The 15,444-nt window shown below is 44.1% G+C and overlaps 1 protein-coding gene across 3 annotated transcripts in view; it reads right to left on the reverse strand.

The window, feature by feature from the left end:
- Window positions 1-15,444, reverse strand: part of CPQ (carboxypeptidase Q) — a 270,868-nt gene that overhangs the window by 206,683 nt on the left and 48,741 nt on the right. For all 3 annotated transcript variants that reach the window (XM_084619637.1, XM_084619636.1, XM_084619638.1), the window contains exon 3: window positions 1,457-1,664. In XM_084619637.1, coding sequence (XP_084475763.1) covers window positions 1,457-1,664 — 208 coding nt within the window. The remainder of the gene's footprint in view (window positions 1-1,456; window positions 1,665-15,444) is intronic.

Below are 15,444 nucleotides of genomic sequence, written 5' to 3' on the forward strand. Positions count from 1 at the left end.
GTGAAATGTGAGTCAGTGTCCCTTCCACCCTCTCTCTCTCTCACACACACGCCCCCCACATCCACTGGTAGACCTCCCTCTGCTAGCTTGACGCTCACCAGGCTGCTGTGTTTGGGCCCTGTGCTTTAAGCCTCCTGAGTCTGAAAAAGAGAGTCCGAGCACTGTCTCTTACCAGGGTCTCCAAGCACACTGTCAGAGAGCAGATCCTCTGTTTTAGGATGGCCATACATCCCATTTTGGCTGGGACAGTCCCTTTTTTAAGCCCTGTCCCAGGCGTCCTGAAGTTGCCAAATGCCCACTTTTGCCAAAAAAAATTGGGGTTTGGGAAGAATGAGCATAGAGGCGAGTGGTGATGCCAGCCCCATGCAGAGGGAGGAGGGAGGCAGGGCTCAAGCAAGCAACGACGCCACCCCAGCCTCACACAGTGGGCAGGCAGGGCTCGGGCGAGCAGCAATGCCAGCCCCAGCATTTGGGAACTATGGTCACCATATCTGTCTAGCACCCCTTTCTAAGAGCTGAGGCCCTGTGGTTCAACTGCCTACACCCTCTGAGTAATGCTGGCTCCCCATACTCCACAGTGACTTAAGCACACCATCTCTCAACTGCTGCCCTGTGGGTGCTCCAGGTTCACAGTTTAACTCTTCTGGGATCCACAACAGCCTAAGCAGACAGATGCACAGACAGACTTTGCATAGGATTCTAAGGAAAATTATCCTTTACTTAAGTAGTACAAGATATACCTTATACAAAATAATAAACACACCTGTTCACATTTCCCTGTCTCAGCTTTCTCGCCATGCTGGAGAGTTCTTTAGGTTTAGGGCGTTGGACTAGATGACCTCCTGAGGGCCCTTCCAACCCTGATATTCTATGATTCTAGGGTACAGTCCTCTCAGGAGTCCAGAATCACCCACTCCTGTAGTTCATGGCTTCTCCTCTGAATCATGGAGCCTCTCCCCCCCGACTCTGACCCCTGCAATCCATGCCCATGCTTCCTCTAAAATGGTAGGGAGAGACCCTTTCTTTTATAACCTTCTGTTTCCTTTAGCAGTAACATAACAATCAGGCTTATTAGGTGAGCAAAGTCCCCTACCAGGTGATCCCTTGTTCTGTGTCCCCCACCCCAGAGTTCAGACTTGAAAAACTGGCTTGCCCTAGGCAGAAGCCATCTCTTTGTCCAAGGATGCGGCATTTGAACGGACTATCACAGTTTAACAACCCTCTATTGTTAGCCCTGGGTCAGGTGCAAGAATTTCTCCTGTTAGCCACTGTGGGTTTTAGCTCAATATGGAGAAACAAAGACAGTTGAGAAGACAAAGGCAAGCCTTACAATCCAAAGAGAGTTTGCACCCTGACACTGACATGTACAGAGTTAATAATCTCAATCAGAATTCATCAGTGGTACCCTGTCAGATTCTCCAAATTGTCACGTACAGAGTAAGTAATAAGTTCCTACCTATTAATAGAAAAGGAAGCAATGGATCTGATAAGGGACGCCACCGCTCCAACTTTACCAGCTTCAACTGCTCCCAGTAATCTGTATTTGACAGTTTCTTCATAACTGACGAAAGGCTGGTTGTAAACAACAATCTTCCCCTTGGCATCTTGAGATCTTTTGTGCAATTCATCAAAAGACGTGACCACTAGGACTTCAGCAGTAATTCCTAGAGGAAAACACCACAGTAGTTTTAGATGTGTTATCCTATCACCATCCCCAAGCCACTTTGGCACATACAAAAATACACACCCTGTACAAAATGAAAACCTTGTACTGGAAAAGATTGCATGTAAAGTACTTCCTCAGAAGTTATTCAACATGTATAACCATGTCCTTCATATAAATCCTGCTATCAGCTGATGTTAAAATTGAAACTGAAGGCAAGAGGAGATGTGAGAAAAGACTTTTTCCAAATAGGCTTTAATGCATGAATGCAATTATTTAAAGTGCAAAAAAACATTTTGAAAGACTTTCTATGGCATTTATAAAACAAATATTTAATCTTCTCTTTTTCTTTTTGTGGATACAGACTAACAGGGCTGCTACTCTGAAACTAATCTTCTCTTGTAATTGTTCTGATATGTTGCTAAACAACTTAGGCTGAAATGGCCCACCTTGATTATCATACACATTTTAAAGAGAGTGGTCACTTTGGATGGGCTATTACCAGCAGGAGAGTGAGTTTGTATGGGTGGGGGGGGCGGAGGGTGAGAAAACCTGGATTTGTGCTGGAAATGGCCCAACTTGATTATCATACACATTGTAAGGAGAGTGATCACTTTAGATAAGCTATTACCAGCAGGAGAGTGGGGTGGGAGGAGGTATTGTTTCATGGTCTCTGTGTATATATAATGTCTTCTGCAGTTTCCACAGTATGCATCCGATGAAGTGAGCTGTAGCTCACGAAAGCTCATGCTCAAATAAACTGGTTAGTCTCTAAGGTGCCACAAGTACTCCTTTTCTTATCACACCCATGAAAGTACATAGTTTCGGAATGATTCACTTAGAAACTGATGCATTCCGTGAATCAAGCTTTTCACAAATGGTTAATGTGAATATTTACCATTCTTGAAGACAAACTGCTATAAAACCCTTTGTAGTATATTTAAAATCAAAAACATTTCCCATGCTTAATTTACAGTACAAGTTAATTGCATCACAGAGGAAAATTTACCATATTTTTCAAATGAACTATTTTGTAAACATTTTGAATTTGCTATAATCCTATTGCCTTGTCTGAGGAAACAAAGGCATTTAAAAGTAAGCAGGTTCTCCCATACCACAGAAAGTTTCCCACATCTCAGAACATTCATTTGGAGATTACCCTTAGGCTTGAAAGGATTAGATTTTATCAGTAAATGTCGATTTCACAGCATGCATGCAAAACCACGACAAAATATTTCCATCAGTAAGAACTGATATGTACAGCTAGGCAAAGAAAGAAAAATGGTGCTTGAAAATTTAGTCAAATCCAGTTATTAGACTTTTGGATTAGGTTTGTTACAAATGGACTAATGAACAAATAGTAAGAACGGGTATGATTTCTTGATTTAAGGATATTTACTTTGTATGTTTTGACATGCTATGTTGACAATTTGTGTTCATAACAGTTTTTATAAAGGTTTAATTATTTGCATTTCAACATCTAGTACCATTACATAAATGTCTGGCCCTCCCATAATTTCCCGTAACTGTGAAAATTAGGAAAAAAAGATCAAAATCTAAAAAAAAAATGCTTAAAAATAAACAGATACTATCCGTCAAAATTATTTTAAAAATTGAATTCTACCAAGCCTAATGGATTTCATGGCTTTTGAGAAATCATTCACAAAATGACCACAATGCTTACGATCCAATCCTGTGGATTGGTTACAGCGATAAGTGGAAACTGTTTAACAACCAGAACCAGACTTTGCTGCTAAATATAGAAGCAGTATGGATGCCTGGAGTTTTAGTGCTGTACATTTGACCGAGAAGCCACAAAACACGTCAGTAAAAATTGAAAGTAATAACAAATGCTTGGCCAGCTTGGTTTGTTCCGCAAAATTAAAAAAGAAGCTGGGTATCCTTGCAAGTCTTAAATAGCTTACCCTAAAACATTATTAAAATGTTATTTGGAAACGCGTTTAAGTTAATTGCATATGCTAAAGAATACTTAATGCTGTTATCTGATGCACACTGATATGACTCTCAATCTCTCTCTTGCTTTGTCTCTCAGCATCAATTTACCCAAGTTAAATGCTCAATTTATGGTTTTGGGGGTTTGTTTTTTTAAGGTCAAAACAGTATAAATTGCCTTCCACGCATGAAAGAAAATGTTTCACATTTAAAAAGTTTGTTTCTTAAAATACACAGTTGTAAGAATGCAGCAAACAACTATTAAATAGAAAAAAACCCCAGGGGTTTTAGCTGCAGAATTACCCTCGTGTGAAACGTGAAAATTTTAATTGGATAGCTGTTCAAACTTCCAGCTTTACAAAAAGGGCCACAACAGGCCAAACCAAAGTATTACCTTCAAATTTTACTGAAGTTATAGTTGGCTTGAAGGTGAAGTGTACTGATAGGTTCCAGCAGCTTCTAATGAACAACAGGTTTAACTGTATACCTTAAGACAGGATCATTCTGAAGTCTGGAACTGTGCCACTGGAAATAAAGCCAGGTATCTGCAAAATTTCACTTTCCACTGGAAAAATCAAGGTCACAGCAGGCTGGTACTGCAATCCGCACTTCATATTAGCTTTTGTAACAGATGAGAGAAAATGACACCATCTAACTCACCCCAATGCTCCACTTAGATGCCATACCAAGCATTAGAATGACATGCAATATACTACTGATTGCTCATCAAGGGAAGCAAGGAATGGAACTGTTCTTGGCACTGCCTTATTGCATTCATGAACAAAAATACCATCTCTGGGTGGTGTTGTTTTTTTTTGTTTTAAGGCAAGGTACTTGCTATCTCTAGCAATCTATAACTCCCCAAGCAAATTCATGCAGAATTACCTTTATGATCCTCAAAGAAGCTAGGTATCGAGGAGCTTTGTATTGTGGAGTCTTAATTTTTTATTCCCAAGAAAGAGAATGCAGAACGACAAACTTAATTCTCTAGCCTTATACTTCCACTTTTGATTGTTCCCAAATAGGTTTGCTTTATTTAGTCTTCGACAAAATAAAACAAAGGTTGCCTTTCCATGTTTAACTTAATGGCAGCATGATATACATTAAGTATCCATTACAATACTTTCCACAGTACAACCCAACTTCCCTCCTGAGTAGCTGCCAACTAATTCAGTCTCATTAGCATATTAAGATCACATTCTATAGCATATCAATTGTATCTATTAACGAAGTAATAGGAGCATTTCACTAAACAGAGACAATAGGGTTTCAGCTGTGAAGGTAACAATGAGACCAAAGGCCAAGTAGTTCATCCCAAAGAGGCTAAACCAAAGAGGAGCAAGTCTAGATTGCTGCCAGAAAAATGGGCTATTGCCTTACTGAAGCTTTGCATTCGTTGGTGATAAACTGTCCCCCATTCCTAAAATCTTAGTGTCTCACCACTCCATTTTCTTGGTTAATTTTTAAAGACATTCTTCAATCCATTTCTTATTCCTACCATTGCCCGTCACAGAAGTCAGATACAAGCTGCACTGTGGATAAGCTCAGACAAGCTATATGAGGAGGGCGCTGGACTGCTCATACTACAGAGGACAGATAAAGTAAAAACCACATGGGGGTGAAGAAGAGTGAGTGGCATTTTCAGAGACTGGCCAAGAAAAGTGAATAGATGGTACTGTGGGGCTGAGAAATGAGACATGTTTTCTCTGGATGAGGTTGAAGCCCCCCATGTTAGACACTGTTGGTTGGCGTTACACAGCACATGCCTATACAACAAGTGAAGGTGGGACTGTAACATGGGTAGACATACCTGCACTACATTTAATCTAAATAGGACGGGTAGCAATAGTGAAGATGTGGCAGCACAGGCTTCAGCATGGGCTAGCCACCCCAGTATAAGCCTGCTGGGGACCCTACATACATACTTGTCTTGCTAGCCCCCAGGGCAAAATCTGAAACAATCACACTCCAGAAAAACAAACAAACCTACTACTGAAGGGAGACACTGGGGCACGAGGGGGTTGGAAAGTGAGCCTGCCTGCAACCACCCCCCCGCAGCAGCTCCTATGGTGTGGACCCAGCTCCCTGGTTCAGGCATTGCAACCTGGCCCATGGGATTGCAGCACCACTCAGATTTGGCCTGGCTACCTCACCATCATGATGGAGAGACACTTGGGCCAAATTTGAATGAGTGCCATTGCGACCTGGCCTATGGGGTTGCAGCACCACTCAAGTTTGTACCAGGTCACAATGCTGCTCAGTTTGGGAGAGCCCACGACAAACTGCACTTTTTGCACCCCCCACCTGTGGGCGACACTAGTAACCAGTGCAGAAGCCCAAATCACCACATCTTCACTACTACTGTTACCTATTCTAGCTAGATTAAAGCTAGCATGGCTATGCCTACCCATGCTACAGTCGCACCTTCACTTGCAGTGCAGACATACCCTTAGTAAATTTCCACCAAGTACTCACTGTGAGGCAAATTACATAAATCGTAGGGCATACAGCTTTGGGGTGAGCCACTACCCAACCAAATCCACTCAAACTCACGAGGGGCTCAGGTGAAATAATAATTAGGGCCATGTTATATATGGGGGTGGGGGAAGATGAGGAAAGTGGAAAACAGTGGGAATAAACAGACTGGAAACAATCTTCTACTGCAGGCCAACTTTTATACAAAAGATTTCATTGCACAAACGTAGGTTCATAACTAATGCTAAAAGCCTGGCTAATACAAAAGTTTGCCACAGCACACAGGTAACTATAGTAGACTGTGCATTAACAAAGCCTCAAATCCTTGTTTAGTCCGGAAGGCTGATTAGAACTATTCATTCACAGCCCAGGAAAGGCTAAAAAACAAATCCTACCTGTAAATCTGATTTCTGCAAAGTTGTCATAACACCACATGTCTGACACCTGTCATGAAAATTCCATCTGGAGATTCAGCTTCCAGCACCCGCCTGCCAGATGTGACACTAGAAGCTGATCAGTTCAGATCGACATATGTAGAATTACCCCAAAAGACAATTTTACTCACCCCAAGGTTAAATCCTTTACCCACTTAAATCATTGTAGGGGTCAACACCTAGTACCCTGAACTGGACAGCTGTTTGTATCATCAATGAGTTTCAGATTACAGTAATAATGAAAGGTATGTTTATTCCCAATTATAGGAATTCAAGAATTCGCAAATCTCTACCAGGCAGCCTGATGGCAACTTCTGTATAGACAGACATTTTCTCACTTCCAACAGATCATTGATTCTAAGAGAAACTCCCTGGCAAGACAAGGTTGAGTTCACAGTGTGCTAAGCATCAGAACTGTCAGAGATTTGTTGTTCTAGTTCACTTCTACTCTCTTCAGAGTATTTATAATAATAAAAAAATACCTATTCTTACATATATACAGATTTAAAACAGTCCATTACAGTCAATCTAATTATGTATTCAAATAAGAGGTTAGCAGTATTGAAGTGAAATGGAATGTGTGTCTTTTTTAAATTGCCGGGACTGGCCAAGAAAATTGCCGGGGTTATTAATTTTCTAGTTACTCAATTAGGACCCAAAGCCTTTTCAATGAGAATTTTGTCATTGTCTTGAACAGGGACAGGCTGTTGGAGATCTACTTCCAGAAAACAAATGCAACCCTCATTGTTATGACAACATTTTAGCTAGAAGCAAGTGAGCTGCTCAAAACTGAAAACAATCCACAACTTCATCTATTTCAAACTCTGCTAATATGGGATTATGATTTCTTTTACAAATCACACCATGGAACAGCTATTCTGCTGATCTAGACACACAAAATCTCATTGCCAAATAAATAAATTGACATACCAGCCAATTTTTGCTCAGAATGGGTGCCAAACTTCTAGGCCTAAGAAAGCAGCAGATTCCATCACCCAAGCCTGCATTAAACTTCCCTGTCCATTACACAGCTTTACTTACACCACATAACAAACAAAGGTAAACTATTGCCTGCAAACATCAATATATAAGCATTGATGTCATTGATACAAAAATCAATGACATCTAGCTCCAGGACTCAGAACTCCCACCCACTCCAGGACCAGAGCAAGGGCCACCCAGCCTGATGCACACACCACCACCCCGGCGGTGGAGGGCTAAGGGGAGAAAGAGTAAGGCCCCCCATTCACCTTGGTCAGAGACAGCCATCAGAAACTAAAAGACTCTCCCAGCAGGAGGAAGAGGAACAATGACAGGAACAATGAACAGCAGCAAAGTAAGGGCTGGAGGCTGTGAGGCCTAGCCAAAATCTTCACCATCAGTGATATCAGACTGTGCTTTCTTTAGTTTGGATTCAGAATTTTTTTTTTTTCCTTCTGTCATAAATATAAAGGGAAGGGTAAACCCCTTTGAAATCCCTCCTGGCCAGGGGAAAGCTCCTCTCACCTGTAAAGGGTTAAGAAGCTAAAGGTAACCTCACTGGCACCTGACCAAAATGACCAATGAGGAGACAAGATACTTTCAAAAGCTGGGAGGAGGGAGAGAAACAAAGGGTCTGTGTCTGTCTGTAGTCGTCTTGGCCAGGGACAGAACAGGAATGGAGCCTTAGAACTTTTAGTAAGTAATCTAGCTAGGTATGTGTTAGATTATGATTTCTTTAAATGGCTGAGAAAAGAATTGTGCTGAATAGAATAACTATTTCTGTCTGTGTATCTTTTTTGTAACTTAAGGTTTTGCCTAGAGGGGTTCTCTATGTTTTTGAATCTAATTACCCTGTAAGATATATACCATCCTGATTTTACAGGGGGGATTTCTTTATTTCTATTTACTTCTATTTTTTATTAAAAGTCTTCTTGTAAAACACTGAATGCTTTTTCATTGTTCTCAGATCCAAGGGTTTGGGTTTGTGGTCACCTATGCAAATTGGTGAGGCTTTTTATCCAACATTTCCCAGGAAAGGGGGGTGCAAGTGTTGGGAGGATTGTTCATTGTTCTTAAGATCCAAGGGTCTGGGTCTGTAGTCACCTAGGCAAATTGGTGAGGCTTTTTACCAAACCTTGTCCAGGAAGTGGGGTGCAAGGTTTTGGGAAGTATTTTGGGGGGAAGGACGCGTCCAAACAGCTCTTCCCCAGTAACCAGTATTAGTTTGGTGGTGGTAGCGGCCAGTCTAAGGATAACGGGGGTAATATTTTGTACCTTGGGGAAGTTTTGACCTAAGCTGGTAAAGATAAGCTTAGGAGGTTTTTCATGCAGGTCCCCACATCTGTACCCTAGAGTTCAGAGTGGGGCAGGAACCTTGACATGGTGGCACAGTGGTGGGATTAACCTGAAATCATTTTGAGATCCAGTTGAGATTTTTTGAACTAGAAATACAGATTTTAAAAAGGAATTTTTAGGAAGTCCAGAAGGCAGCTTTGAAACTGAAAGCAGCTTGGTTTCTCTCTGCTTTGTGGCCAAGCAGAGACAAAAGGGGATTATCTTGTGAATTGCAGGTTTTCTTTGCCTGGAGGCAGGGTACTTAACTCCTGCAGGGAAATTCACAGTCTTCCAACCCAGAGGTTTTTTTTTTTTCTTTTCTTCCTAAAAGTAAATAGGGGGTGTGTGCTCTACCCATTTGCCTGGAGACAAAAGTGGCAGGGTTTTTTTTAGGATTTTGATTTTTTTTTTGTTTTACAAGGAGCACAGGTTTGAAAAGAAATTTTTTTTCTTCTTTGGGCTGGGTAAGCAGGTTTCCAAGTAGTTGGAGGTTTTTTGCTTTAATTTGGGCCCAGAGCAGAGACAAGGGAATTGTCTTTTTCTGTAGGCTGACAATCACTATCAGAGAATAGGTATTCTATTCCAGCACAGCAAAATTTTACAGCCAAGTTTTGTTTGTTTATTTCTAAACCTCGGGTGTAAAGTTAGTTAAAAACAGAGAGGTTAGAATGGCCAAATCCTCAGCTCGACTACAGCTGGAATTAGCCAAATTTCAGGCTGAGGAAAAACAAAGGGAACATGAAAGACAGATAGAACTCATGCGGCTGAAGGAGGAGGAGAAGGAAAAAGAGAGGAAGCATGTGGAGGAGATGGAGAGGATAAAGGCCCAGCAGAATATACCAACAAACCCTAGCAATCCTTCTCCAGGTACCACTTCCCATCCCAGAAAGTTCCCCACCTACAAGGCAGGTGATGATACTGAGGCCTTCTTAGAAAACTTCGAAAGGGCCTGCCTTGGGTACAACATCTCTACTGACCAATACATGGTAGAGCTGAGGCCGCAGCTCAGTGGACCCTTAGCTGAGGTGGCAGCTGAAATGCCTAAAGAACACATGAACAAGTATGAACTGTTTAAATCCAAGGCGAGAGTCAGAATGGGGATAACACCCGAGCAGTCTCGTCGGAGGTTCAGAGCCCTAAGGTGGAAACCAGACATGTCATTTACCCGACATGCCTACCACATTGTAAAACATTGGGATGCCTGGATATCAGGAGCAAGTGTTGAATCTCCAGTAAATTTGCCCTTCCTAATGCAAATGGAACAATTCTTAGAGGGTGTTCCTGAGGAAATAGAAAGATACATCCTAGATGGGAAACCCAAAACTGTAATTGAGGCAGGAGAGATTGGAGCCAGATGGGTGGAGGTGGCAGAGAAGAAGAAAACTGGTCGCAGTTGGAGCGGAGACCAGAAGGGACCACCCCAGACCACACCCTATTACCGGGGGCCGCCCAAAGCCCCACCTACCTCCCAAAGAACCCTCCAGACCCCTTATCGTCCCACCACCCCGTTCTCCAGCAACCCTCCTCGCCCCAGTGACCCGTCAGCTGGACGATGTTTTAAGTGTAACGAGCTGGGGCATGTAAAGGCCAACTGCCCCAAGAACCCCAACAGATTACAGTTCATTGCACCGGAATCACACCAGAGGTCCACAGGCCCAGATACCTCCCAGATACCCTTGGAGCGGAGGGAAACTGTGAGTGTGGGTGGGAAGAAGGTCACCGCGTGGAGGGACACCGGAGCACAAGTGTCAGCTATCCATGCTTCCTTAGTGGACCCCAATTTAATCAACCCAGAGATCCAAGTGACGATTCAACCCTTCAAGTCCAACTCTTTCAATTTGCCTACAGCCAAGTTGCCTGTCCAGTACAAGGGCTGGTCAGGAATGTGGACTTTTGCAGTCTATGATGATTATCCCATCCCCATGCTGTTGGGGGAAGACTTGGCCAATCATGTGAAGCAGGCCAAGAAGGTGGGAATGGTCACCCGCAACCAGGCTAAACAAGCCGTGAGGCCTAGCTCTGTTCCGGAAACTTCTATCAGGACCCAGTCAGAGGTGATGGACCTGGACCCCAGGCCAATGTCTGCAACAGCAGTAGTGGATCCAGTCCCGGAGACCCAGACGGAACCAGTCCCAGAACCGGAACCAGCCAAACAACCAACACCAGACCCCGTGTCAGCACTGAATCCAGTACTTGCAACCTCAACACCAGAGGGCCCCACCGAACCTGAACTGGCAGCAGCCGATAACCCTACACAAGAGGCTCAGCCGGAGCCTGAATCCCAACATAGTGCACCAGTGGAGAGCGGTTCACAGTCAACAGAAACAGCTCCATCCCCTATATCGCTTCCAGAGGGACCAAGCCTAGGTCCACAATCCCATGAGGAACTGATGTCTCCAGCATCAAGGGAACAGTTCCAGACCGAACAGGAAGCAGATGAAAGCCTCCAGAGAGCTTGGACGGCGGCACGGAGCAACCCACCGCCTCTCAGCTCTTCTAATCGATCCAGGTTTGTTGTAGAAAGAGGACTTTTATACAAGGAAACTCTTTCTGGGGGACACCAGGAAGACTGGCATCCTCAGAGACAGTTGGTAGTTCCAACTAAATACCGGGCCAAGCTCTTGAGCTTAGCCCATGATCACCCTAGTGGCCATGCTGGGGTGAACAGGACCAAAGACCGTTTGGGGGGGTCATTCCACTGGGAGGGAATGGGCAAGGATGTTTCTACCTATGTCCAGTCTTGTGAGGTGTGCCAAAGAGTGGGAAAACCCCAAGACCAGGTCAAAGCTCCTCTCCAGCCACTCCCCATCATTGAAGTTCCATTTCAGCGAGTAGCTGTGGATATTCTGGGTCCTTTTCCGAAAAAGACACCCAGAGGAAAGCAGTACATACTGACTTTCATGGATTTTGCCACCCGATGGCCGGAAGCAGTAGCTCTAAGCAACACCAGGGCTAAAAGTGTGTGCCAGGCACTAGCAGACATTTTTGCCAGGGTAGGTTGGCCCTCCGACATCCTCACAGATGCAGGGACTAATTTCCTGGCAGGAACTATGAAAAACCTTTGGGAAGCTCATGGGGTAAATCACTTGGTTGCCACTCCTTACCATCATCAAACAAATGGCATGGTGGAGAAGTTTAATGGAACTTTGGGGGCCATGATACGTAAATTCGTAAATGAGCACTCCAATGATTGGGACCTAGTATTGCAGCAGTTGCTCTTTGCCTACAGAGCTGTACCACATCCCAGTTTAGGGTTTTCCCCATTTGAACTTGTATATGGCCGTGAGGTTAAGGGGCCATTGCAGTTGGTGAAGCAGCAATGGGAGGGATTTACACCTTCTCCAGGAACTAACATTCTGGACTTTGTAACCAACCTACAAAACACCCTCCGAACCTCTTTAGCCCTTGCTAGAGAAAACTTACAGGATGCTCAAAAAGAGCAAAAAGCCTGGTATGATAAACATGCCAGAGAGCGTTCCTTCAAAGTAGGAGACCAGGTCATGGTCTTAAAGGCACTCCAGGCCCATAAAATGGAAGCATCGTGGGAAGGGCCATTCGTGGTCCAGGAGCGCCTGGGAGCTGTTAATTATCTCATAGCATTCCCCACCTCCAACCGAAAGCCTAAGGTGTATCATATTAATTCTCTAAAGCCCTTTTATTCCAGAGAATTAAAGGTTTGTCAGTTTACAGCCCAGGGAGGAGACGACGCTGAGTGGCCTGAAGGTGTCTATTACGAAGGGGAATGTGCTGGTGGTGTGGAAGAGGTGAACCTCTCCATGACCCTTGGGCATATGCAGCGACAGCAGATCCAGGAGCTGTGCACTAGCTACGCGCCAACGTTCTCAGCCACCCCAGGACTGACTGAACGGGCATACCACTCCATTGACACAGGTAATGCTCACCCAATTAGGGTCCACCCTTACCGGGTGTCTCCTCAAGCTAAAACTGCTATAGAACGGGAGATCCAGGATATGTTACAGATGGGGGTAATCCGCCCCTCTGAAAGTGCATGGGCATCTCCAGTGGTTCTAGTTCCCAAACCAGATGGGGAAATACGTTTTTGCGTGGACTACCGTAAGCTAAATGCTGTAACTCGCCCAGACAACTATCCAATGCCACGCACTGATGAACTATTAGAGAAACTGGGACGGGCCCAGTTCATCTCTACCTTGGACTTAACCAAGGGGTACTGGCAGGTACCGCTAGATGAATCTGCCAAGGAAAGGTCAGCCTTCATCACACATCTCGGGCTGTATGAATTTAATGTACTCCCTTTCGGGCTGCGAAATGCACCCGCCACTTTCCAAAGACTTGTAGATGGTCTCCTAGCGGGATTAGGAGAATATGCAGTCGCCTACCTTGACGATGTGGCCATATTTTCGGATTCCTGGGCAGACCACCTGGAACATCTACAAAAAGTCCTTGAGCGCATAAGGGAGGCAGGACTAACTGTTAAGGCTAAGAAGTGTCAAATAGGCCTAAACAGAGTGACTTACCTTGGACACCAGGTGGGTCAAGGAACTATCAGCCCCCTACAGGCCAAAGTGGATGCTATCCAAAAGTGGCCTGTCCCAAAGTCAAAAAAACAGGTTCAATCCTTCTTAGGCTTAGCCGGTTATTACAGACGATTTGTACCGCACTACAGCCAAATCGCTGCCCCACTGACAGACCTAACCAAAAAGAAACAGCCAAATGCTGTTCAGTGGACCGGAAAGTGTCAGAAGGCCTTTAACAAGCTTAAAGCGACACTCATGTCTGACCCTGTACTAAGGGCCCCAGACTTTGACAAACCGTTCCTAGTAACCACAGATGCATCCGAGCGTGGTGTGGGAGCAGTTTTAATGCAGAAAGGACCTGATCAAGAATTCCACCCTGTAGTGTTTCTCAGCAAAAAACTGTCTGAGAGGGAAAGCAACTGGTCAGTCACTGAAAAAGAATGTTATGCCATTGTCTACGCTCTGGAAAAGCTACGCCCATATGTTTGGGGACGGCGTTTCCACCTGCAAACCGACCATGCTGCACTAAAGTGGCTTCACACCGTCAAAGAAACTAACAAAAAACTTCTTCGGTGGAGTTTAGCTCTCCAAGATTTTGATTTCGACATCCAACACATCTCAGGAGCTTCTAACAAAGTGGCTGATGCACTCTCCCGTGAAAGTTTCCCAGAATCAACTGGTTAAAATCGTCCTTGAGATGTGGAAAATATTGTTGGTCTTTATGTACTTGGTAGTATATTTAGAGATGCATGTGTCTTATTAACTCTGTTTTCCTAGAGCTCCAGGAAGAAATCCCAGCCAGTGTTTCACCCTAGCTGAGATTTGGGGGGCGTGTCATAAATATAAAGGGAAGGGTAAACCCCTTTGAAATCCCTCCTGGCCAGGGGAAAGCTCCTCTCACCTGTAAAGGGTTAAGAAGCTAAAGGTAACCTCACTGGCACCTGACCAAAATGACCAATGAGGAGACAAGATACTTTCAAAAGCTGGGAGGAGGGAGAGAAACAAAGGGTCTGTGTCTGTCTGTAGTCGTCTTGGCCAGGGACAGAACAGGAATGGAGCCTTAGAACTTTTAGTAAGTAATCTAGCTAGGTATGTGTTAGATTATGATTTCTTTAAATGGCTGAGAAAAGAATTGTGCTGAATAGAATAACTATTTCTGTCTGTGTATCTTTTTTGTAACTTAAGGTTTTGCCTAGAGGGGTTCTCTATGTTTTTGAATCTAATTACCCTGTAAGATATATACCATCCTGATTTTACAGGGGGGATTTCTTTATTTCTATTTACTTCTATTTTTTATTAAAAGTCTTCTTGTAAAACACTGAATGCTTTTTCATTGTTCTCAGATCCAAGGGTTTGGGTTTGTGGTCACCTATGCAAATTGGTGAGGCTTTTTATCCAACATTTCCCAGGAAAGGGGGGTGCAAGTGTTGGGAGGATTGTTCATTGTTCTTAAGATCCAAGGGTCTGGGTCTGTAGTCACCTAGGCAAATTGGTGAGGCTTTTTACCAAACCTTGTCCAGGAAGTGGGGTGCAAGGTTTTGGGAAGTATTTTGGGGGGAAGGACGCGTCCAAACAGCTCTTCCCCAGTAACCAGTATTAGTTTGGTGGTGGTAGCGGCCAGTCTAAGGATAACGGGGGTAATATTTTGTACCTTGGGGAAGTTTTGACCTAAGCTGGTAAAGATAAGCTTAGGAGGTTTTTCATGCAGGTCCCCACATCTGTACCCTAGAGTTCAGAGTGGGGGAGGAACCTTGACACCTTCTCTGCTGCTTGCCTGTTTTCTGTGAGTCTTTCTCAGATTTCTCTCTGGCCCCATCCCAGCCCCCACGCTCCACACACACACACCACATAGAGCTGGCCCAATTCTCTTCACTCCCTCATCTTCCCAGCCTCCCTTCCATTTCACCCCCATCAGGGTACCCTTTCCCTTCCTTCTTTCCCCAACTCCAGTGCTCCTAGTTACATCCCATCTACCATCTCCCTCCTGCAGAGCTGGAAAACTAAAACCTGCCACTAGGATGATATTTGCCAGGAATCTGTTAGACATATCTCTGTATGTTTCACTCCTGTCCCTCAACCCATGTCTTATCTGTTCAGATTTTAAGAT

This window comes from Lepidochelys olivacea (genome assembly GCF_965140295.1).
Source record: "Lepidochelys olivacea isolate rLepOli2 genome assembly, chromosome: 2".
NCBI lineage: Eukaryota > Metazoa > Chordata > Testudines > Cheloniidae > Lepidochelys > Lepidochelys olivacea.